The following is a 24,635-nucleotide window of genomic DNA, read 5'->3' on the forward strand; positions in this document are numbered from 1 at the left end:
TGTATAATTTCTAGCAGTTAATGCTTCAATTAGAATGCTTCAATGAGATTACTTTCTGTAATAAGAAATTGAATTAAGATGGAGTGCCTACCAGTAAGAGACCTATGGAGCCTTTTAATGTTAAGTAAATTGTAACTTGAAAAAGAACATTATGAACTATTTCCAATTGCGTGCAAAGACTTTTTTGTTCTAATTTACAGATATAAACTACTTAAAGGGGGGCAGAGAACACTTGGATACAAAAGATGCTGATAACAGACTTCAAAATCTACTCTTCAAAAATCTACATTGTTACCAACTGATTTTGGAAGATCCTAAAGCTTAGGGATTGCTAAATTTTAAATGTTTTATAGTTACTGAAGCATACATTTCTGGATATTTCCAGAAATAAGTTGCTTTTACTGGTGTACAAAGCAGTGCTCCAGACTTAATTCAGACTTAAGCTGGTAATTCTTATACCAAGTCTATACTATCATCTCACTATACTAGTGAGACTACACTCACACTACATACTAAAAGAAACATGTATATTATGCTATGCTTATACTGTTTCTTACGAGAAATGGGGAAGATGTGGCATAATATGCTGGCTAACAAGATCCCACCCAAACAACGAGCAGAAGATGTGATGCTGTATGTCTCTTAATTTAAAGCTCGGTATCTCTCCAGTATTGGAAAGTCCTTTGTTCAAATGCTGGTTGTGGGCGTTCGTGTTCCCTTGGTTCTCTCTGGAGATGCAGTGCTGACCACCAGGGTACCAGCTGTCCTGGCACACAGTGTCAGGAGCAGTGGCTTCTGTCTTTTCCATTTTGCAGGGAATCCTTACAAATTTGTGGGAAGATTTAAGGGAAGTTTGTTCTCGAGTGACATTTAGCTGGATGGCTGAGAACAGAAATCCATTTCATGATCTAGTGATTATTATAAAATATGTATGTACCCATTAGTGAAAGAAATGGACACAAAGTCTTGCTATTAACAGGTGAAAGCCTGTTCAGCTAAATAACCAATAGCCTCTTATTTAATGCCCCTTCCTAGAAAGCAGAAGGAAGTTCTTTTTGATCCCCAGCATTAAGCTTGAATTTCTTATCTCTTCATTGAGCTCAAACTTGGCTTAGATTAGAACAACTGAAAATTAGGACTAAGAAAGCATACTGTGGAAACAATTTCTTGGTTCTATTAATAAGATGTTTGTTTTGCATTGTAAACTTTTAAATGTAGGTTTTTCTCATTAACATTCATTTGCTCTTTTACTGTTTGTGGTTGAAAAAAGATCTTTAGGAGAAGGGGTTTTTTTTGCTTAGTTGTTTCGAGTGTAAAGCTTTTGATTTGGATTTGTTGAAAAGAGTTTGAGGTAGCTTCATTCTTGAGGAACTAGAAAAGTGATCTTTTGTCCATTCTGTTTGTTACCTTCCGTGGATAATGTTTGGGTTTCCACTTAGGTCTTTTTTTATGCAATATATTTACTGAGTTGTGGCTTTTTAGAAGTGCTAAGGCTGTTATTGAAGTCAGGGTAAATTCAGTTAAGACTTTTGAAAAGTTCATAACAGCAAACCATTATTTCTTGTTTTTTTTTTTTGCCAATTGCAATGTTGTATTTCATGCTGAATAGGATAAGCAAGAAGGAATGACTGTCAAAAAAAAAAACCCAAACAACTTTTTAAAGTTAAGCCTGTCAATTGTTTTGTTTCATTTTAAATCCTTTACATTTACCTTCTCTGGGGTTTTCAGGATGAGGTGGAGAGAAAATGGAAAATCTTTTCATTATGTCAGGAACTCAGGCTGTGGAAATAGGGGAGTGTTTTTGAGAGGCTGAAAAGCTTTTCCATCTGCCTGTCTTAAAATTGAAAGTTCACCTATAATGTGCATACAGAATATTTTCTTAAATTATTTTAGAATTTAACTTGCTGAACTAAGTTCAACACTTTCTGACTTCATATTATTGAATGAGCATGAGTTGTCCACCTTGTTCTGACACAGCTCCCTGCTGTTGTATACAGAAAACCAGAATTGTTTTGGCCTGATGGTAAACTGGTTTAAACGTTACTGACTCTTTTCATTAGCAACTCTTCTTTCTTTCTTGATGTGCAAGAAAGACAATCCACGAGCACGTCTCTCATTCCGGGAATACCTTATTTGGTCTGGTTGAATGTGCACTAGGCTGCTTCTAGATGAAACCAGATGAAAATCTACAAAATAAAGAGCTTACAGTCTGTGTGTGTTTGCTGCTAATGTCCTTAATGTTATCCCTCAGACTTTAGATGGTAGTAGCTACCCATATTTGTTTTGATTGTCCCATATTCCCTGTTGATCAAATGATGGGGGAGATGTTATTTCCACATAACAAAATGGCTGTTCCTTCCCTTTACAATTCTAATTTGCCAAACAAAAATTCTTCATTGCGCTGCACTGATGTTGCCTCATGTTCTTTCTCCTTCAAGTTAATCTCTGTGCAAACAGTTTTTTGACTGCGATAGCTTTTTATCTAAAAGGAAGACATTCCTCCAGTATTCTGTGATAAAGTACCAGTGTAAGTATTAATTTCAGAGAATGATGAGGAAAAGAAACAACAGCCTTTTAGTAGTAGTGATAACAGCCTTAATTTTTTCCCTTGGATGGATTTCCTTAGCTGAGGAGAGCTGGAAAATTGATTTCTTATTGATTTCATGATTTTTTTCCCAGCACTGCAAATGGTCTTTTTGTTAAAATGAACTTTTTACTCTCTTCTTTCTTCCTGTTTCTCTGTCTTGTTCTCTTTGAAACATTGTTAATTTTCCCTAAAGAGGGCCCAAACACTAGTCTGTCATTGTCACCGCCAGCAGATTATAATTTAAAGCCACCATTTCCTATTTCCCACAAACAAGGGTATGTTTAGAGTACTTAATTATTAGAAAGAAACACGGAAGAGCGAGGCTTAGCATGATTTATAATGTTTTGCGTAGTGCCGAGGTTTTGGCAAAGATTATTTTCATTGCTTTTATCATCTCTTGACCTGTGATAGTAACTTAGTATTTAATATATTTGAAGGGTGCATATTTACACATTGCCATTGATTCTGTTCATGAAAAATTTCTGCACTTTGTGCTGAACAATTACTGTTACTGGTGCTGCTCTTTGGATTTATATCAACTGCGGACGCCGTCATTGAGACAACTGCGGGCAGAAACTCTCTTTAAGAGGAAATGTAATGTGATTCTGGCTTGTAGGCTGGCTTAATAAAGGAGTTTTATTAATAAGGTTTGAGACTTTAGAGTAGTTTCATCTTCTTTCCAGAAGATCTGTCTTGTAATTGTAGCTAAGCTGTTACTTTGGGGAAAAATTCTTAGGACTGAAATTAACAGAAGTCAGGACAATCACTTTTGATACCATCCTAGTTAATATTTCAAACTTGTGGAAAATACATTTTCATCTTTTTTCTGTATTTTTATTGTAAGCTCAAACTGTCCAGCACACTTCCCTTCTTTTGATCAGACTAAATCTGATGAGGGTTAGTTTTCTAGGTTATCCTGAAAACTAGAATAATGAATGACAAACAAAATGATCCTGCTCATGGGATGAAAATATGATCTTGTTTGGGGTTTTTTTTGGAGTGGGAGAGGAAATACACCTTCACCAGTAAACTCTTTCTGATTGTGGAATACCTTTAGAAAGAGCTATTAATACTTATGTAGTTGAAGTAGGTGAGAAGTTCACTGTATTGCATTTGTAGGTGGTAGGGAACGCAAATTTGAGGACAATAATGGCCTTAAAAAAAATGCTTTTATAAATACCTGAAACATGCAGTTTAGAACACAATTAGAATATTCTTATGAAGGTGCAATTCTTCCTGTATTTCGCAGGAGGAAATCTGTATGGTGGTGCTTGTCAGTGAATCTGCTATGTACTTTAGTACAAGATACCTGTGCATATTTAAGTTCTGTCCTGTCCATCTTCATTATATATGCCCTTCATTATACTCTGCAGTGGTGAGACCCTGTCTGGAGTACTGTGTCCAGTTCTCGGCTCCCCAGTTCAAGAAGGACAGGGAACTGCTGGAGAGGGTACAGCAGAGAGCTACAAAGATGATGAGGGACCTGGAGCATCCGTCTTATGAGGAGGGGTTGAGGGACTTGGATCTTTGTCTGGAGAAAGGAAGACTAAGGGGGGATCTGATCAATGCTTATAAATACTTAAAGGGTGGGTGTCAAGAGGATGGGGCCAGTCTTTTTTTTCAGTGGTGCCCAGGGACAGGACAAGAGGAAACAGGCACAAGCTTGAACATAAGAAGCTCTATCTAAACATGAGGGGGAACTTCTTTACTTTGAGGGTGGCAGAGCCCTGGAACAGGCTGCCCAGAGAGGTGGTGGAGTCTCTGTCTCTGCAGACATTCAGAACCTGCCTGGACACGTTCCTGTGCAACCTGCTTTAGGTGGATCAGCTTTGGCAGGGGGTTTGGACCAGGTGATCTCCAGAGGTCCCTTCCAACCCCATATCATTCTGTGATTCTGTAAAAATGATAGCTATTTTTAAGTTAGTATGATATTTTATAGTACTGAAATATGCCAGATGGCTAATGATATTTCACCTAGATACTAAATGAAGTCAAAGAAAACACTTCTTGAAGCCACAAGAGGTCTATGTTTTGGAACATACTCAAATAGTGTGGATTTAATCTAAAATGTAAAACATTCTCCTTGGGCCAACCTTATTTGTAACCTCATGAAAGAGAAAGTTTTCAAATGTTGTATGACTAAGATAAAATACTGTGTCAGACCTAATTAAGGGAAAGCTCTAAAACATACTTCAGCTGCCCCTGCCTAATTGCTACTTCAAGGGAATAGTGCACAGTAAACAAATGTTTTGGAATATGAATTTCTTATCTTTTAACAGAGCAAGCCACGGAGAGCAGCTCTTTGAACTTTATTTTTGTAGCACGTTGCACATGAAGTCTGTCTGTTTTAATATAAAGTTTTGGGTTTGTAAATATAGATATGGTAATAAAAAAGAATTGACCTATTTAAACAGATTATAGCAATTGCAAGAACACAGATTGATCTCTTTAATTCTAAGTGACAAGGGTCCCTCAAACTACAAACTAAATATATTTCTATTCAAGTCTTACAAGAGCCACCTTCAACATTATAATAAAGCAGGACATAATTTCTGCAATAATCAATTTATTAACACAAAATGATGAATATTAATGAGTTCTGGGCAAAATTTCTCTGGAAGAGAAATTTGAGTACTAGGAAGGCTTAAGTGTTAAATAGCATGGATCTCGCCAACATTTTCCTCTTGTTCTGCTGAACACCTTAGGGGTCTTGAAGACAAAGAAAGTAAACTTGAAATATGAAGAAGTCATAGATACACTATAACTTCAGAGTGGTCTGTTTTCCCCTTTTCTGCCCTGATTAATATTTTAGTTAAAATAGTTAATATAAATGTGAAGAATAGGACTGATTGCTTAGGGATTCTCCAGTGATTACTTAGTGGCAAAGCTTTCCTAACATGTTAAAAGGCTTAATTTCAGTCCTCTGCTTTAATTTGTTGTCACTGCACATGGTTTGAAGTTTGGGAGCCCCTTGTAGGGATGGCTGGTTCACAGCTGGGAGATCCTGTGAGAGGAGACCGAATGTCATGTAAATGTTCTGGAACAGAATGAATAAGTTGGCTCAGCTTCTGCTGTTGATCAATGTCTGTATTGTTAACAGATGTCTGTGTATGGCATCAATAAGTAATAAAGTGCTTGCTCATAGTAACTGCCAGGAGGCAATGTTTTTGTGGGTTTAGTCTGTGGCTTATCAGGAAAAACCCATATCCATATCAGACAGGCAAAGAAGATGCTAAGACTATTTTAATGTTTAGTTTCGGGACAGTGAATTACTCAAAGAGAAAGCAATGCATTTCCTTTTCAAGTGGGACTATTTATCTGTGGATTTCTTTGCAACAGACGATTCGAAGAACCCTTGTTTCTTCTTCCAGACCTATGAGCTGTTGCTCATTTGTGCTGGCAAATATGCGTAGACACCCTTCTACTAATCACTGCTGGGAAACAATCATATTCTCTGATCTAGTGGTGGCGAGGCAATATTGATGGGCAGATTGCCTGGTTTTCCATACAAGCAATTTCAAATGACTGGAAAAAGTGCTAAAAACTCTTAGCAAACTCATGGTTTCCTGTCAGTTCACTTAAGGGTGTCATTGGCTGTGCTATAGAAAGCTTTCCTTAAAATGTCTAGCAAACTGTCAGGTTCCGATCATTGGAGACATTTTCTACTAGAGTTGGACAATCCATCATTTGTCATCCCTATCTAATTGATACTGCTAGTTGGTTTTGTTTTCTGTCATTGTTGAAAGATTCTTAAAGGTTCCTTTTTCTGGTAAAGAGTTTGTTCTTTCATGAGACTGTACTTCTATATTCCCAGTGTCTGATAGACAGTTATTCAGAAAGTATCAAATATAAGATGATGCCTGATTTTCATTTGTCTGCGTCCCCATATCTTCAAAGTGTCTTCTCATTAGGTCACATATCTGGCAAAACTGGACAAGATGTGCCTAATTATCCATTAAGATCTTTGGTGTATTTGGATAGGATTTAGGTATTACAATTTCCTAGGAATCGGTATGAAGGAAGTTCCATTTCTACTTTATGTATTTAGCTAAGGCTTAATATTGGATGAAACAATGTGGTGACAGTTCTTTGGAATTCAGTAGTTCAACCTTTTCTGGGAAAATACAGCATCATTTTCACTTGGTTTTATCTTAAACTTCTGTATGGCTTGTAGCTGGAATTAGTGGTTTGTTCAACTTGGTATTTAAATCCAGTGCTATTTTGGGAAGAGTGTTACTACAGTCTGTACATAAATAGTGTGGATAATGTGGGAGGAGTAAGATACCTTTACTCTTTGTTTCTTAATGGATGCTAAGCTCCCACAAGTTGAAGAGTATACAGAGGGCAATGAAAGAAGTAAAACAGTCATTCTTACTGGTCTTATCTCACATCCGTAGTCTACATACAATATTAAATCTGTTCTCCAGAAATAAGCCAGCTACCTAAGTTGCATGGTATTTGAGATGTTTTGATTCTTGTGGTGCTTCCCAGACCTTTCTTGAAGCTCAGTAGTTGAGTCATCTCAAATTCAAGTACCTGGAGCCATGAAGCATTTGTACTGTCTCTGCACAAGCCAGTGGTAACTGGAAAAAAAAAACCACAACAAAACTTCTCAAAGCACATTGCCAATAGGTCAAAATACCTTTAAAGTAATTATAGTCTTAGATGTGTGTTACCTCCCAAATGGAAGTAGGGCTTCCCAAATGGAAAATTGTGTTCTTTCATGACATACATATCTCATACTCATTTCAGGAGAGTATTGACTTCCCTACTTAGCACCAGCTTACTACTTTGTTTCTGGAGTGTGCTTATGGTTAATACTACCTTTCTTCTGTATATTTTTAGGAATACGATGATGGTTATGGAACTGCTTATGATGAGCAAAGTTATGATTCCTATGATAACAGCTATAGCACTCAAGCACAAAGGTAAGTCTCCAGATCTACTGTAGCTACATTTGAAATATTCTGCAGTTGGAAAGATGGTTTTACTTAAAGATTTTTTTTAATTCATCATGAACAGCAAAAATGTTATAAGAGGCTTATTAAAAATAAACCCTAGTGTTATTTGTCTCTAGAAGTATAAAATACAATTTATTGATAGTTGAAAAGAAGCAGAAATGAGAACTTCAAAGAGTTTGTGACGCTAAATCACAAATCAGAAAGTTTTCAAAAGTTCAGGAAACTAAGGAAAATTTAATTAAGTTTCATTTCTGGAGGGAACAGTGGCAGGAAGATGAAAAAACCTTTACAAAGGTCTAATAATCTGAAACATAGAGCTGATAACACTTTCTTACTATTTAAATACTGGAATATAACTACATTTCACCTTTATTTGTCTGTAAAAGTAGTAGTACACCCTTTAGTGTTACTCCATTGTGGAACTGTCTTGGTGACAAATTTTGAATCTCTTTCCATTTGTGTTCCTTTCCCCACTTCATTCTCAACGGTAATTTGAAGCACTTCTAATTAATTTTATTAAAATTTTGCTTTCTTTAAAGGAGTTTCTGTGTGGAAGTTCCATGAATTACAAAGAATACTAATGTGTTCCAATGATGGGGAAAATGCTGTGAAGTACAAACTACTTGTATTAGGTGGTAGTTTGTAGTAGTCGTGTTGACACACTCAACTTAAATGTCGTTGCCTAATCGTAGAATAGTTAGATTTGGAAGAGACCTTCAAGATAGAGTTCCAACCCCTTTGCCACGGGCAGGTACACTTCCCACTAGACCAGGTTGCTCAAAGCCCATCCATGAATGCCTCCAGGGATGGGGCATCCACAACTTCTCTGAGCAACCTGTTCCAGTGTCTCATCACCTTCCTCTTTGTTGGAATGCATCACTCCTGAGTTTAGAGGAGGTGATCCTTGAATATTAACCAGTTTTCTGTGCCCCCCTCCTCCCTCCAGGGCTTCATGAATATTTTCCTGTGCCCAGCTATTTAGTCAATGTGAAAAAGCTTAGTGGGAAGGTCAAGTGTTGAGAACTAACAGAATAAAAACACCTTTGTGTCTGATACTTGACTCCTACAGTGTCTTGTAAGCTACTGAAAATTGATAAACATAATGTAACTTAAGAAATCAGCAGTGTAGCACCTTCAAAATGTGAGGTTATGTTGGATGTTACATTTAGGAAGCAGCTGCTGATAATGGATTTTTGTCCAAAAAGGAAATTAGTAAAATACTCCTCTACTTTTATGTTGGTAATTCTGTTCTGTTTTACTGCTTCTAGTGTTGGTAAATGGGTTTATTGCACACAAACATTTGGACTTAATTACAAAGTCATTTGCCTGAGCCAAAACTAAGCATTACTTGGATTTGGTATTTTTTCCATGTTAAGGTTTTCACTAAGATTTTTTTTTCCTTTGAACTAAAATTAGAAAAAAGAAATTGCACTTGTAAAGGGCTAATACATAAGAATATACATAATATTCTTAGATTTAATATGTGCAGATGCTTAGCCCCGTCTGGAAAGAGATACTTCATAAAATGATTGCTCTGCTTTGTATTTTACCTGTAGTTTTACAACACGTATGTTGTTAGATTTTGTTGAATTCATTATCTTCTGAATGATTACATCATTTTTTCCTGTAATTTTAAGTGCTGCACGGTAAAAGAAAACAAGAAATGATTCACTTGTACATTTCTCATGGGGTATTGACAGTCATTTTCTGGCATATTTTCTGAGTTGGCAAAAAGATTTTTAGGGTTGTATTGGCAGGCAGAAAGTAATAACTATAAACAGCCATCTGAGCTACCTAGAACAGCATTCCTATCTTTAATCTCAATATCAAATAATAGTCCATATTGCAAAGTGTCATTTTGTAACCACTAAGAGATAGTTATCATATTTAGGTGCATTACAAGGTCCTTACTGTGAAGGAAATCAGGGAAAATTGTATTGTTTTCATAGTTTAGCCTTATCATTCCTGATATTTTGCCCTCATAAAGCATGGGAAGAAAATATATTTGTTCATAGAGGGCATTCACGTGTTTTACATGCATCATTTAGTGACTAGCATGTGTAAATAACTTTTCCTCTTTCTTTTTGTAAGTTGAAAGTAGGTATCTTAAAAAGCAATAGTGCTTCTAGTATTTTTTCTGATATTAATTTCTCTGGGAAATTGATATATTGTTTATTAAAGAGGAAATCTGATAAATGATGGATTTGCTCATTAATTTATTTGCATGTGCCCTCTTCCTGCATCTCATCAAATTTGGTTAATGCTCACAAGTATATGGTGTACACACAATATACTTGTGTCATACAGTGGATACAGCTGAACTACTTGTTTTAAAAATTTTTGCTTATGGGATTAATCTGGTAAAGATGGAAATTCTCCAAACTTGACCATTCAGTAAAACACAACATGACTCTCCTTTTATTGTTTTTAATTTTGATGTTTCTAGTGTATTTCTCAGAAATGGCCAGATTTGAGATGGACTAGGATGGGTGATATGTTCAGCTATGAAGGTAGTTGAGGTATGATTTGCACACCTCTGCAAATAATTCCTCCTTCCTGTAACCCAACTGCTTGCTGCTACCAAATCATGTGTGTTGTAAAGTTTAATGGCATTTTATTTGACATTGTGTGAGACTGCCAAGCACAGGGAGGGTACAATCTGAAGCTTTAGTCAAAACTTGTCACAGTGCAAAATAGGGAGAGAAACATCAGGGTTTTCTCCAAGTTTTCATCTATCTTAATGTCCTGTGATCCTATAATTTTTTTCCTTTAAAATATTTTTTTTATCCACAGTTGTTTGTTCGTGCACCAAAGCCCTAAATAGTGCTTCAGGATGACTTTTAACAGAATTGTGTTATTGCCAAAACCACTTATCCCTTGGAGCTGGACTAAGCTTTACTAGATAACTTAACTGATTTTTAGAAAATATATGACTAAATGTGTATAGTTTTTGCAGAGGATTGTTAGATGATATTTTAACCAATATAAACTGGGATGGCTAATCAAACCAATCTAAATAATTTAACAAAACATTTCTCAATTTCTGAAAATTAAGTGCTAGCAAGCACTTAAAGCAGCTGAGACAGCTTTACCTTAATAGAGCATAATGAATGCTGTCAGAACTATCATCATTTATGGTTGACATTCAGTGCCCCATCCCTGGAGGTGTTCAAGGCCGGGTTGGATGGGGCTTTGAGCAACCTGGTCTAGTGGGAGGTGTCCCTGCCCAGGGCAGGATGATTGGAGCTTGATGATCTTAAAGTCTCTTCTAACCTAACCCATTCTATGATTCTAGCTAAGGATGGCAGAAAGACTAGGCTGAATGTTACTCTGTGCAGGACAGACTTCATGATACACAGTCAGTCATTCATAAAATCTTCTCTATACATATGTAGGAACTTAAAATGTGCAGTTGTTTGCTAAAAACCTCTTTGGGATCTTATGGTAGAATATGAGTTATGAGTGTGAAACACCACTCTCCTGTGACTGCTGGTGCTGGTATTTTCTGATGTCAGGTGCATGTAGACGTGTCAGCTCCACTCACCAGTGCATGTTCATGCTTACACAGCCTAACTGACTCTTAAAGGACTTCCCCATATCTGTCTAGAACTTAAATCTTTTAGTTGGATCTATTGCAGAAAGTAGCGTGTGTTTTCATGGCCTGATATTAATGGTAGACTAATTTTACTATGAAAAGTTAGAAGAATATTGTGGAGGAAGCAGGAGCATTTAGTTCAATCTTCATTTAAATTTGCAGATCAGTTTAAAACATTTTCAGCATGAAGAAAAAATCTATTTATTTTAAATCTCTGAAATATGTTTCAAATTGAGCAAAAGTGCTTTTGTCCCTTAGCGGCTCCATATATGATCTGCACAAGTGTTTGTGAAGACAATAATAGGGCAAAGGGAAATGGATGCTAATAAATCAATTGGCACTGTCAGTTCACTGTTTAATGTTCTCTAGAATGCATAAGATTTATCACTAAGGAATTGTAGAATAATGGTAGTGTATGGAAACAAAGTCCACCAGGGAGATGTACTACATCATTCGGATTTAGCGCTGCCATCTGCTTAATAGCACTGAGATGACTACAGAGGTACTTATGATCAACCATTCATAGCAGTGACAGATGCTGCAGAAAGTTAACATGCCAGAGAACGATGTTTGTTGCTAAAATTCAGATTATGTGACAAGGTTGCCGAGAAAGGGGGCTGAGTTTGTTACCTCTCCAACAGCATTAAAGGTTTACTGTGTGCTTTTAAGTTTACTATCAAGAGAGAATGGCTAACACAGTTACTGTAGTATAAAAAAAAAATGTGGAGAGCCCCATCTGTCTGCTTTGTGGCACTCAGAAGTTTCAAATAACTTTAGGCTTGTCTGCGGGTATTTAAAACTGAATACTTCTTTTCCTGGGAAAGAACAAAAACCACCTGCTTTTGTTTAGCTTTGTTCTTTTTTACCTACAACAGAGATCAGTCTCAACTATAAAAGCAATAGTTTGTATAATTATATGCCTGTGTCTGTTTAGGGATGATGTTGTGGTTACAGCTGGCCACTAGGACCACACAGATGCTTGCTTACTCCCCCCAGCTGGGACAGGGAAGAGAATCAGAAGACTAAAAGTGGGGAAAAATTCCTGGGTTGAGATAAAGGCAGTTGATTAGGTAAAGAAAAAACTGTGCACACAAGGAAAACAAAACAATGAATTCACTCTCCACTTCCCATCAGCAGGCTGGTGTTCAGCCATCTCCAGGAAAGCAGGGCTCCATCACACTAAAGGATACTTGTGATGGCACTTGTCTTCCCTCCATATGTCCTCCTCTTTCCTCCTCCTCCTCCAGCTTTATACGCTGAGCATAAGGTCATGTGGTATGGGATATCCCTTTGGTCAGCTGTCCCAGCTGTGTCCCCCCCAACTTCTTGTGTACTCCCAACATACTTACTGGTGGGATGATGTGAGGAGCAGAAAAGGCCTCAAGCATTCAGAAACAACCCAAACCAGCGGTGTGCTGTCAACACCATTCCCATCCCAAATCCAAAACACAAAACTACACCAGCTGCCAGTAAGACAGTCAGCTCTATTCCAGCTGAAACCAGGACAGGCAAGAATAAATCAGTCATGTGGTAATGTCATTTTCTCTTTAATTATAACTTATCTGAAATAGTTTTAAAACTGTAAATCATTAGTCAGGGTGATCTCACCTTCACTCTTTTGCAGAATTCAATCTAAATGCTGATATCAAAGGGGAAAGATTAGGACTTAAGGTAATTGCTGGCTTCTACAGTTTTCTACAATGTTTTTTTGGTTTCCACACTTGCCTATTAACGCTCTAGATTTCTCTCAGTAACAACCATTGTACCATTGGGTTAAACACAGTGTTTCTCAGTTGCTCTGCTTGAACATCTAACATTAATTACTACAATACCAAATCACACCAAAATGTGATACATTCAAATACCTGTAAGTTGCCTGCAAACCTTAGAGCTGACTAGTCAGGCTAATCTGAATTGAAGGAAATGGCAAATTTTTTTAAGTATACTGTTTATTCCGTGCCTCTAGTTCACTATGTGTTTATTAGTTAAGGTTTTGGGAAGGGAAAAGTACATACTGCAACTTTAAGTTATTTATCTAAAAGCATAAAAAGATAACTGCCCTTGTAGTTATTCCCAAGTGTGTTAAAAATGTACCATTACAAATGCCATGCCATGGGGCATTATTCTTCACTGTTTCAACAGTGACTGATTCAAGACATGAAATTGCTTTAAAAGAGGGAAGACTGTGCACAAAGACCCTGTGGTTTTAAAGGTTTTGGGGAGTTTGTGTTTCCAAGCTTGTGGTGGTTACTTAAGAACTATGTGACTGGATGTAGGTTGAAAAGAGGACTGAAAACAACCCACCTTGAAATCTGGCAGTGGCTGTTGTTCAACTGATGCCTAAATATAACTAAATTGTTTTTTTTAAATCCTTCAAATCTCTAAATCCCTGATTTTGTGTGGCTCCAGAGGCACCTTAGTTTTGAGAGAAGCTGATTTCTATTATGTAGTTCTTGGCAAGACCCTTCTCATTTTTCCATTAGAACTCCAATTTTTGGGTGTATTCTGAAACTGTGCTTAGTAGTCACACAAAAGATGACGACATTCTTGTTTATAAGAGGAGGATTTTCATAAAGAGCTGAGTATATAGATATGAAATTAGCTTGCGGAGGTGTTGCTGTTGGTATTCCAAAGTTAATTGCTATCATTTTGTTTGTGATGCTCAGTGTTTTAAATTTACATTGTTAAGTTTGTCAGCAATCATGCATTTCCAGGGTGTATAAATATGCATTACATGCAAAACAGAGTCTGTTGCTGTAGCTTTTCAAGATGTAATGCTCTGGATTTTAATGCTGGTAGCTGTTTGTATTTCATGCTCTGGCTAATAAATCAAATCAATCTGCAGCAGTTTGATTTCTGGGCACAGTGCAAATGGCGAGTATTTTGCAGTTGTCACAACACCTGATACGTACAAGCTCATTGGAGATTATAATTCTGTGCAAATAAAGCCTCAAAAGTATTAGCATAAACAGGCTAATGTATCTTTTAACTGAAAACCCCCGCCATGTGTTTTCTTTAATTTTTACACTCATATTACTGGAAGAGATTATTTTCTGCAGTTTTTCAGATCTAGTACTTCAGGTTTTGAAAGACCGTTTCCCTTTTTTGTTACCTGTTAAAATGTGACATAAAGTCCTCAAAAGTGTCTCAATAGCACAGATAGTTTTATCTGTGAGTCTAGCATACATGCTTCAATTTCCTTTTAAAACTGGTTTACAGAAATCTGGTCTGAAACCTCAGTAAATAGGAATAAAACTAAGGCAATCCAAGTGTAATGATGGAAAAAAACATCTTTAAAGAGAACAATAGTCTTAACACAAGTATATTATGTGCTACATTCATAAAATTGGAAAAGGTTTTTAGAATTCTCATCATGTTGACAGTAGATTACTTCACTATTTAAGAAATGTTAGGATTACTTTTAATTTGTACTAATTACACTTAGTAAAGTGCTTTTTAGATACAGAAAATAATTCTTGTTTTCTTTATGGCTTAGCTACTACAATAACTATGACTATGCCTCAATGTTTTCTAAACATGTTGAAATGCATTTAAAAATAGATTTAGAGACCTGTTGGAAAAAACGTAAAGGTGTTACAGCAGTACAAAAAGTATTAACATGAATTAAATACTTGAGGAATCGAAAAAAGGAATTATTTCTTAAAATCAGATTATTCATTTTGCATGATTAGTTTAATTTTACTTAGGTGATTGTACACCATCTTAAACTGGGTGCTTCGATTGCCACAATAAAAGGATGAATATTTGGTAGGATTTAGGATTTTTCCCTTGACCGATTGCACAGGTGAAACGAGCAATGGATAGGTCCAGTAAGATCTTTTGAGGAGTCCTTAATAGAAAGAAAAACTCATTAATGGTGAATATTTTTCAAATTGTAAAAGCTATATTGTGGTTATTACTGGTAACTTTTGGAATTAGTCTTTTTGGAATTAGGCTTCAATTTAATTACAGCATTTTTTTTTAAAAGGGTACTTTAAGCTTGGATGATGGAGGTTGCAAAAAGGAAGGAGAGTATTCTGTTGCTAGGCCTTAGCAGAATGCTGCAGCAGTGCTATTAAAGATACTGTCCTTGGGGACAGAACCTGAATAATCAGACTTCCAAATCTTACAAATTAAAGTTATTATTCATCTAGAAATAACATTTCAAACGTCTCTCATAATGAACTTTCTACTGGTTTCATTAAGAGATGCCGCGATAAGGAAGAGAGACGACGTAGTCTCCCTCTGACTGGAGAAGGGACAGCATCGTACATTCAGGCTTGTAGGAGACAGTGAAGAATATATGTGTAGGGAAGATTTATTTTCCCTGGTGTGGGGTGGAGAAAGAACTTCACTGGAAACTCACGCTTTCTTGGACATATCTTTGACATACAATGTTTGCTAGTGATAATTGAAAATTGCAGTTTTTTCTCTTATTCTGTCTGGCAGTACTCGGTTGCTTTCAAGGGAAGAAAAATCTTGCCTCTTTCTGTTGATGAGGAAATATCTATTTAATTGGGCAACTTCAGGAAAGGGAGATGGTTTCAGGAAAACTTTAAATTGGCCTTACTTGTTTCTCCTGCTTGTATTTTATTTTACAAGAGATACTGGCAGCTGCAAATTGCACTTTTAAGCACAATTTTGGCATCACTTAGTTGACAGTCAATGAAAAATTCAGTTTAGTAACCATCAGAATTTGAGGTTTATCGTGATGTGTCAGGTGCAATGTGCTTGGAACATACATGTTGATAAAAGTAGTAGAGCCCACATAAGCCCAGCAAACATGACTTAGCAGGAAAATGGATTGAATTATCTTTAAGTCAAGAGACAGATCTGCCTTACTGTATGTGGAGAGGCGATGCTGGAACCTTACCTGCGTGAGGGACATTGGGAAAGCCCTGGACAGACCTCAAACATGGCAATACATTGCTTTTGAGATCTGTCAGATGGTTATGCAGCCCTGAAAATAAATATAATCTATCTTTAAACAAATACATTCCTTGATAGCACTTAAATTGTTTTTAATTCTAATAATTTAAAACTGGGGTGGAATATTTAGTCTCAAATGCCCTTCTATTTCAATTGTTGGGTAAAGGTATCAAATTTATAGGAAACTGAGGAAAGTTGCACTATTCCTTCAACAAATCAAAGACAAGAAGGTGTGATGTATATCTTACTGAGTAGTGTTTCTAATGGCAGAATGGTGACGTACTGTCTGTGCAGTTTTTGTGAATGATGGTGAATTGAAGGCAGGGCTGTCTTTTACTCCAGTCAGTGACAACTAATGTCATCTTGGATCTCTACCAACATCTTATGCAGGACTCAAGAGGGATAACTGAAAATTAGATGGAATAATAACCACAGCTCTTTCCAGTATTGCAGTGGATAGTCTAAAGATTCACCCATTCCTGTCAGGTCTTCATTATTCTCTGCTGCTTCCGCTGTTCTGAGTTGTCTGGTCTGTTTAGAGGGGAAAAAGAATAAAATGCATCATTTTCCAATATTAATGTTTGTGCTTGTGTTGGTTTGCATCTCTGTTCTCCATTTAGCAGCTGGAATACACTTGGTGCACACTTGGATAGTTTAAGACTCCTAGTTTAGTTTCCTCTAATTCTAGTTCACTTAGCCCAAACTGTTTTGCCAACCAGACAGATGTGTTGTGGGGATGGCAGGGGCTTGGCTCTAATTCACAGCCTGAACCAAAATGCTGGTATTTAGGCCACCTGAGTTTTTAATTTTTTTCTGCTCGTGCTTCCTTGTTTGATGTAGTGGATTTTTGACATTTTACTTAGCATTTTTCATAATTAGGAATTGATTGTTGCTGAATTCTATTCCTAGTTTCAAGGTGAAGCTGCCTGCTGCTCTTCCTGAGAAGAAGCCTTGTTTGTACTGGGTGCTTCAGCCACCTCTGCTACTTGCCATTTACCTTTCCTGTTTGGAGAGATGGGACGTGGGGTGGGGAATGCTGAATGAGTTCACAGGCAGCAGTAACTGGACACTTCAGATTGTGTGACCATTAGCTTCAGGGAAATCTGTATGGTGCTGTGCCTGGTAGGTAGCACCAGAATGCAGATTCCTCTGGGCATTTTTCTATGCTTCAGAAGTGAAATTTATCACAACTTCTGCCATAAAAAGTGATTTCTAAATAGTGATAGCTAAGGGAATCCTTGAGGGGGCACTCTGTCTTTTAGGATTATAGGTAATAGACTTGCTATTTGTATTACTCGTATGAGAGTACAACGGGATATAATTAAAGGAAGATTGCGTCATTTTTTTCTATATTTTACTAAACTTTTACTTATAGGTCTCAGTTGTTTTCTGAGATCATTATCTGTTTTACAGACATTGACTGATGCAGGGATGAGAGTATGTACAGAAAGTTTCTTCTAAGAAGTGGCAGAATTGGGTGTTAAATAAAAATCTGAGACAGAAAAAATATGAATCTCCTCTTGCTATCCTGGTTTTATGTTATTCTGCTGTTAGCTGGGTTACAGAATATTTGTTGTAGTGATCCACAGAAACATTAAGAACAGATACTCAATGTTCAAGACAACTGTGAAGATAAGAGAAGCTTCACTACAGTGATCGTTACGAGGCTCCCTGCCATACTACTTCTGTTTCAAACACAGAAACGGCATAATGCTGATTCTAAAGGTGCCTGTATCAAATCTAAAGGGCTGTGACAATCACATTCATTAATCAGTGTATTTTGTTTACATTTATGGATTTTTGGAAATACTATAGAAAATTTACACTGTGTGGTTGGGGTGCCTGTGCTAGGATTGTCCCAAAAATAGCCTAATGACCTATTCTATTATCTTCATGAGTGTTAAGTTGAAAGTCTGCCATCTCTCCCAAGAGAATATCCCAACATCTCTATGCAGAATTAGCTAATAGTTAATATAGTATAAAAAGTAAGAGTTCCTTAAGTCTTAAACATTTCAAGAGCAGTTACAGCTATTTCTTTTTATACAGATTTGTTCTTCTATTATGGTTCATCAAGATACTTTCAGAAACAATCAGCTTAGTGGAAAAGCCTGAGAAATTCAGGTCATATTCCATAAGACCTTTGAAATCTTATGTTGAAAACCTCTAAAGTATTTCAAGACATTCTTGTAGCACAGTGGTTCTAGAAAAATGGTAGGAAGCTTCCCAGTCCTGTTTTACTAGATAAATAAACCTTCTCTAGGGCTTTACTTCATCAGTGATGCAGTGCTAAAATCTGAGGTTGCTCTTCTCTGTCTCAGGGTGTTTCTTAGACTGAGAAAACAGGCACTTCCTCCTGGCCTTATTTAAACTGAAGCCTCACTTCACACTTGCTTTAAGCATTGTAGAATTAATGCCCAGACCTCAGCAGTTAAAACTGACACAATTGTCAAGGTTATTGTTGTTTGCTAATCCTTCCAAGCCATTGGAGGGAGATACATGAGGTAAAGAACAAACCTGTTTTGTGGTTTTGCTCTTCTTTTTACAAGAGCTAATGAAAGGAAGAAAAGGGTTTCCCTTCCAGAATTTCCTGTTAAAGGGAAATCCAGAGTTTGAGTAGTCTTCAGTCAGAATACCAAGATGCCAGAGAACATCCATAAAAAAAAATACATAGATGTCAACTTTTGTTTTAAAAGCATCCTTGATATCAAACCTTCTGTCCAGAGGAAGAATTATTTCATAGAGCTACTTAATTCCTCAAGATAATTGACCTCTATCTCAGTTAATGAATTAAAATGTACATTTTTACTAAGAAGTTTGATATTGCAGGTTCCTTTGACGAGGCTTCCTTTTAGCAGGTGATTGCTTTGGAAAAAACCCAGTTCTGTAAGCTGTAACTTCCTATACACTATTAGATTTTTCTGTATTTCCTCCCCAAAAACCTCTGTTATCTGGATTTTTTTTTTTTTTTTTAACTGTGAACTCCAAGGGCTATGCAGACTACTAAAAATAGTCTGTGTTTTAAAATGTTTTCTTTTTCACCCGGAACTCCTTACAGCTGTCTGTATGTATCCTTTTCTTTGGGTCATAGCCTTTAAGTTGTCTTATCTGAAGTTTTGCATTTGTTTATGTACAGTTGAATAGCAAGAATGTTGATGTTCATAGAGCACAAATGAAATTGCTTGGAGTAGAGAGTATTGGATTGCACCAGGCAACATTACTTCACATTATAGCTTGTGCTTTTTGGAGAGATTATTGATTTTGAAGGGTTTGTCCATTAATAAAGATGGGTCATGATATACTTTCTGGATAAGTAAAAGATTTTTTTCTTTCTGATGTTTATTTGCTTTGCAATTTACGTGTTGTAAAATGAGTCATTTTTTTGTTTATTAGATATTTTAGGTCTACAAAATGAAACCCTGCAAAAGTCATTCTGACAGGACAGACAGATATGGGGATAGGGCTCAGCTGCTATAGACTTCTAAACTTGATGACAGCCTTAAAATAACCAAGTACTGTGTGGAAGAATAGTGAATGTCAGTTTTAAGTTAGTTGTCAGAATAAAGACTATTTTATCACTGGCTGCTGCAGGGCAAAATTATGTTGTTTCTTGTGCTTCAAACTTTGCTGTTGTTATTCTGGGGTCCTCATCACATGGACTGACAAACCGCAGATAACATTTTGGTTCTATACAGATACTTCTTAGTGGGTATTCATAGTGCATTCTAGTTAAGTTTTTGGTTAGGAAGGCTTATACTAGCAATAAAAAAATACTCACATTTTTTTTACATAAGCATTTGCAAACACCAGAACTGTATTGTTTCTGGCCTGAATTATTTCTGGGATTTAGGACTTATTTTTAAAAAAAAACAAACCATGAACCCAAACCAAAACCCAAACACTACAAAGGATCTTTGTCTTGTGTCAATTAGGAAGTAATTGTGATGTATTATTTTATATTAATCCTTTACCTGCTAATTCACATTAAGGCTGTAAACTTTTTTTCTCTCTGGTTTTTATTTTGTTAGCAATCTAATGTTAGAAACGTTCTGTCAATAATAGAAAACACTTGTTAGTGATCATTTATTAGTGGTTTCCTTTTCCCTTAGAAGGTAAAGACTTGGTCTTGTCAGTTTGTAGAGAATTTTCCAAATATTATCAGCCCTGGGTCTGATTGTGGTTAGAAAAAAAAGGGAAAAAAAAAAAAAAACAATTAAAAGACTTGCTTTTGATATGCTACAAGCATTTCTAATAGTCTTTAGTTCTGTCAACTATGTAAAAGACTGTACATAGTTACATGAAATATGAAAGCCTAATGGAAAATTAGTATGTAATAAGGCTTGTCCTTCAGTTTCCATTCAGGGGTCTTAATACAAATAGAAATGCTGTTATGAAATGCAGGACTGGTTTAGGCCATGGTTCTGGTATTCCTACATACTTTTGAATCCTAACACTTGCAGTTTTCTGTTTTTAATTTAGCTACTATTGTTGTTTCTTGTCTTCCTATTAAAATGATAGCATTTACATACGTGCACACTTTTTTTACTTTGTGGACACTGGAACCTACACGTATAGCACCTATATAACCCTCCGATCAGCAAGTTGCTTGACTTTATTGCATTTTTATCAGTGAATTCAAAGATGCAAAGGCAAAATATTGGGCAGCAGTAGGTAATGAAGAGAAGTTTATATGACACATGGTTGGTTCAGTATCTGCACCTCCTGTTCTTTCATTGGCACTTGTAAGATCTTCAGCCTTCCTAGCTATAATTTTAAATATAAAATTCCCATATCTGCATTTACATTGTGGACCAGGGGCTCAGTACTGAAAAAAAAACAGCTAAGGTAAATATGATTTAGTTTATCTTCTAGTTAATGAATAAACAGGACCTAAGCTATGTCACACGATGCTCACCTTTGTTACCATAGGGCATGTCTATATCCTTCAAGCTTTCTTCTTTTCAGAGGTACAATATGTAATGACCATTGCTTTGTAAAATATAACTACTTTATTTTTTGTTGTTCTTCCTGCTTTCTTTCTCCCGTACAGTGGAGCAGATTACTATGACTATGGCCATGGACTGAGTGAAGAAACATATGACTCTTATGGTGAGTACCTTTTATGAGCTAACTGACTACAGAAGTAGACTCTTGAAAAAATAATCAAAGAAGAAATTCTGTAAAGGCAAGCTTCAGCTCTGCAGTGGGTAACAGCTGTTCAGGGATTCTGCACTGTCACAGAGCTCCTTATTTGGTTGTTGAGAGAAATACCAAAGGAGGTTTCTGTGGTCTAACATAGCTAACAAAGTCATGTGAAAATAAAGTCGTAGAAATAATAAGAAATATGTAAATCATGCTTCAGATACTCTTCTCACATCCCATTTGAGATGAGATTTCAGGGGGAAAAAATGGGGGTGTAGGACCTCTTTTCAGGAGCTGTTTGCACCTGGAAGCAAACGCTTCTAGTGTGGCACAACTGGCCTTGGAAGTTGGTACCAGGTAAAAATATATCGAAGTTCTCACCTGAATCAGGGCCTAATGGAGTGCATCTTAGACTTGCATGGTCTTTTTGTGTTAGCTCATTTTCATGCATCAGTCTTGTGAAGTCAAGCAGGGAGTCATTATGTAAAGGTTATGGAAGTACTTTAGGTAGCTAATAGACAAGAGGGCAGTGGGTTACTCATATGGAGACAAAACAATGCTTAATGAAGCAAAAAACATATGCCAGTAGTAAAGATCACATTTTTTTAAGCTAGAAGTGTGCTAGTGACAGGTTTAATTAAAGAAATCTGTTACGGATTAGAAACATAAAGCATGTTAAAGGGCACCTTTGCTTAAGGGATAAATGTTAAATCTCTGGCTAGAGATCACAGGAATATAATCTAGATCACTCAAATATCAAACATTTGATTGTTAGTAACTAGCGTAAAAAAGGTTGTAATCCTACAGAATGGATGCTTCAGTGATGTTGGTTTTTTTTAGAGCTCCACTTAAAACTTTCCATGGTGTATTTCTTGAACTCCATTTGGAGTTTCAGCAGGAAGCAGTTCCTGTTTAAAGTAAAATGACCTCAACTAAGTTGTTATGATAAATGCACCTAATACAGAAGTTTGCTCAATGTAGTCTGCTTAAACTAATTATTTTGCTTAAGGGAGAAGTCAGCTCATCAAAAAAGAGGTCACTTGAAATTCCTCTGTCCCCCAGCACTTTCAATTGGTCTTGATAGATATATTGCTTAAATCTTTATTTCAGCATTAAAATATACCATTTGCCATTACAAGCCTGATATTTCTGAGACTATTTCATGAATGCAAAATTGATGGGGGTGAAAAAATGTATGAAACTGCTTAATGTAGACAGAGTTGACTGATGGGGAAAAATGTGGATAAATGTGGATTGCAGTATTTAAGGCTGAAAATGTGTTTGCATTTAAGTGCTTTTGCATGTAAAATTGGTTTTCTATTTATCAAAGCACAGCCACTCAGAATACTAAGGGATGTATTTACTCAAGTTGAGAGACTATAAATACCTTGAAGAATGATTAGGGGTTACAGCCACTGAAGTTTTTGCACTTGCAAATTGTTACACATTATTTCTTAACTAGCTGACTCTCAAGTACATCCTTAAATGCAGAGTTAGATACTAAAAACCAGCTTATAATATGTAAGAACATTAGGAGCCTTGAACTAGAAGTCATAAGACTGCATGGTGAGCAGATCACTGAATGAGAGAGTTACAGAATGGTAGGGGTTGGAAGGGACCTTTGGAGATCATCTAGTCCAACCCTGCTGCAGGGTCACCCAGAACAGCCTGGACAGGAACGCATCCAGGTGGGTTTTGAATGTCTCCAAAGAAGGAGACTCCACACCCTTTCTGGGCATCCTGTTCCAGGGCTCTGTCACCCTCAAAGTAAAAAAGCTTTTCCTTATGTTGAGAAGGAATTTCCTGTGTTCCACTTTGTGTCTGTTGCCCCTTGTCCTGTCCCCGGGTACCACTGAGAAGACCCTAACCCCATCCCCTTTGCACTCATCCTTTAGATATTGATAAGAATTGATGAGATCCCCTCTGTCTTTTCTTCTCCAGTCTAAACAGACCCAAGGCTCTCAGCCTTTCCTCATAGTAGAGGTGATCCTTCCCTTGATCTCTTTGTAGCCCTCTGCTGCACTCTGTCCAAGTAGTTCCCTGTCCTTCTTGAACTGGGTGCCCAGAACTGGACACAGTACTTCAGATGTGGCCTCATCAGGGCAGAGTAGTGTGGAGGATGACATCCCTTGACCTGCTGGCAATGTTTTTTTTTAATATACCCCAGGATAGTTGCCTACTGATGGCCAGGGGGAAGTGGTTTCCTAGGAAGTACCTGAACTTTTCCTCTTTTGAGAAGCTCAAGTGCCAATTCAGAGGATATAGGAAGAATAATGGGTTTGGGGGTAGGATTCAGACCCCTGAATGGCAACAGAAAGAAAACTGATAAAGGTGACCCTTTACCCTACTGATTTGGCCAATTGCTTGAAAAAGACCAAGTATTCCCCTTAACCTGTAACCTGACTACTTTTTACGTGTAAATGGTTCCTTGCAGTGGTGCTTAAATCTAGGATATTCTTTAATTCTTACCCCTCAGCCAGCTGCCTTTACTGTAAGGCTGAGGTTCTTTTCCTTGCTTAATATAAGCCTTGCTTTCTCTGTGATGAAGCAGCACAAGAAGCTGTTCCTCATGTGTGTTATGTTACCCAATTCCTGTGGAATTTGTCTGAGGTACAAGTTTAATTCTTTCAGCTTTACACCAAACTTGAACTTGGTCCTTTTACCTTGTCGTCTTCAGGCAACCACCTAATTTTTAAAAAATAGAGAGGATGAGACTTACAAAGAGTTCGTGAAATTGGACCCTTGACTTACAGGATTCTCATCACCTAATTTCAGATATCTACTGTCTGAGGAAGTTACTGTACCATTCAAAGTCTGGGGTTTTTTGACTGTTTATTTTTTTTATTTTTTTAATTGACTAAAAAGATAAAGTGATGATTACATCTCGTATTACCATACCTGGTCATTTGGATTCCGTCCTTAGTTTCTGGATTACAGTGGGTTCAGTTGGAGACCTGTCTGCTTAGGGCAGGGCAATTCTCCAAAAGCAGACCGGGAAGCAACACACTGTTTTCAGGGGTGTTTGCTTTTTGGCTTTTATTGGTTTTGGTTCTGGTTTTTTTTTCCTCTCAGGGGCAGTACTCTGGTTTGTTTATGAAGTGTCCCAAGTACTATTGCATTATATGCTGCATTTGGTCCTGTGTCTTCTCTTTTGTTGTAAATGTGTGGCACAGTAGGTCTGATTCTCATTTATTAAGACAAAACTTTGCTACTTTTTGTTAACATTCATTACTGCTAAGATGTGGTAGGATTATAAAGCAGTAAATACAGCACAAGTTTTTGAAAAACTTATTTTATTGTCAAAATTCAAACAACAACTCCCTTGCCCCTTTAATTTCTTTTTTTATAATCTGCCTTCCTAGTTCTTGCATTTTAAAGGAAGTGGATGTTTACAGTGAAGTCAAATATTGCCCCTAGATTATTA

General features: G+C 36.8%; 1 protein-coding gene across 4 annotated transcripts in view; it reads left to right on the forward strand.

The window, feature by feature from the left end:
- The window catches only part of KHDRBS3 (KH domain containing, RNA binding, signal transduction associated 3), an 83,928-nt gene that overhangs the window by 54,271 nt on the left and 5,022 nt on the right, over positions 1-24,635 (forward strand). For all 4 annotated transcript variants that reach the window (XR_001414449.1, XM_014965512.1, XM_014965513.1 and 1 more), the window contains 2 exons: positions 7,433-7,515; positions 21,120-21,178. Coding sequence is in view for 3 of the 4 variants with exons in the window: in XM_014965512.1 (XP_014820998.1) it covers positions 7,433-7,515; positions 21,120-21,178 (142 nt within the window). In the remaining variant the exon portion in view is untranslated. The remainder of the gene's footprint in view (positions 1-7,432; positions 7,516-21,119; positions 21,179-24,635) is intronic.

Source organism: Calidris pugnax, unplaced genomic scaffold, assembly GCF_001431845.1.
Source record: "Calidris pugnax isolate Ruff unplaced genomic scaffold, ASM143184v1 scaffold41, whole genome shotgun sequence".
Classification (NCBI taxonomy): domain Eukaryota; kingdom Metazoa; phylum Chordata; class Aves; order Charadriiformes; family Scolopacidae; genus Calidris; species Calidris pugnax.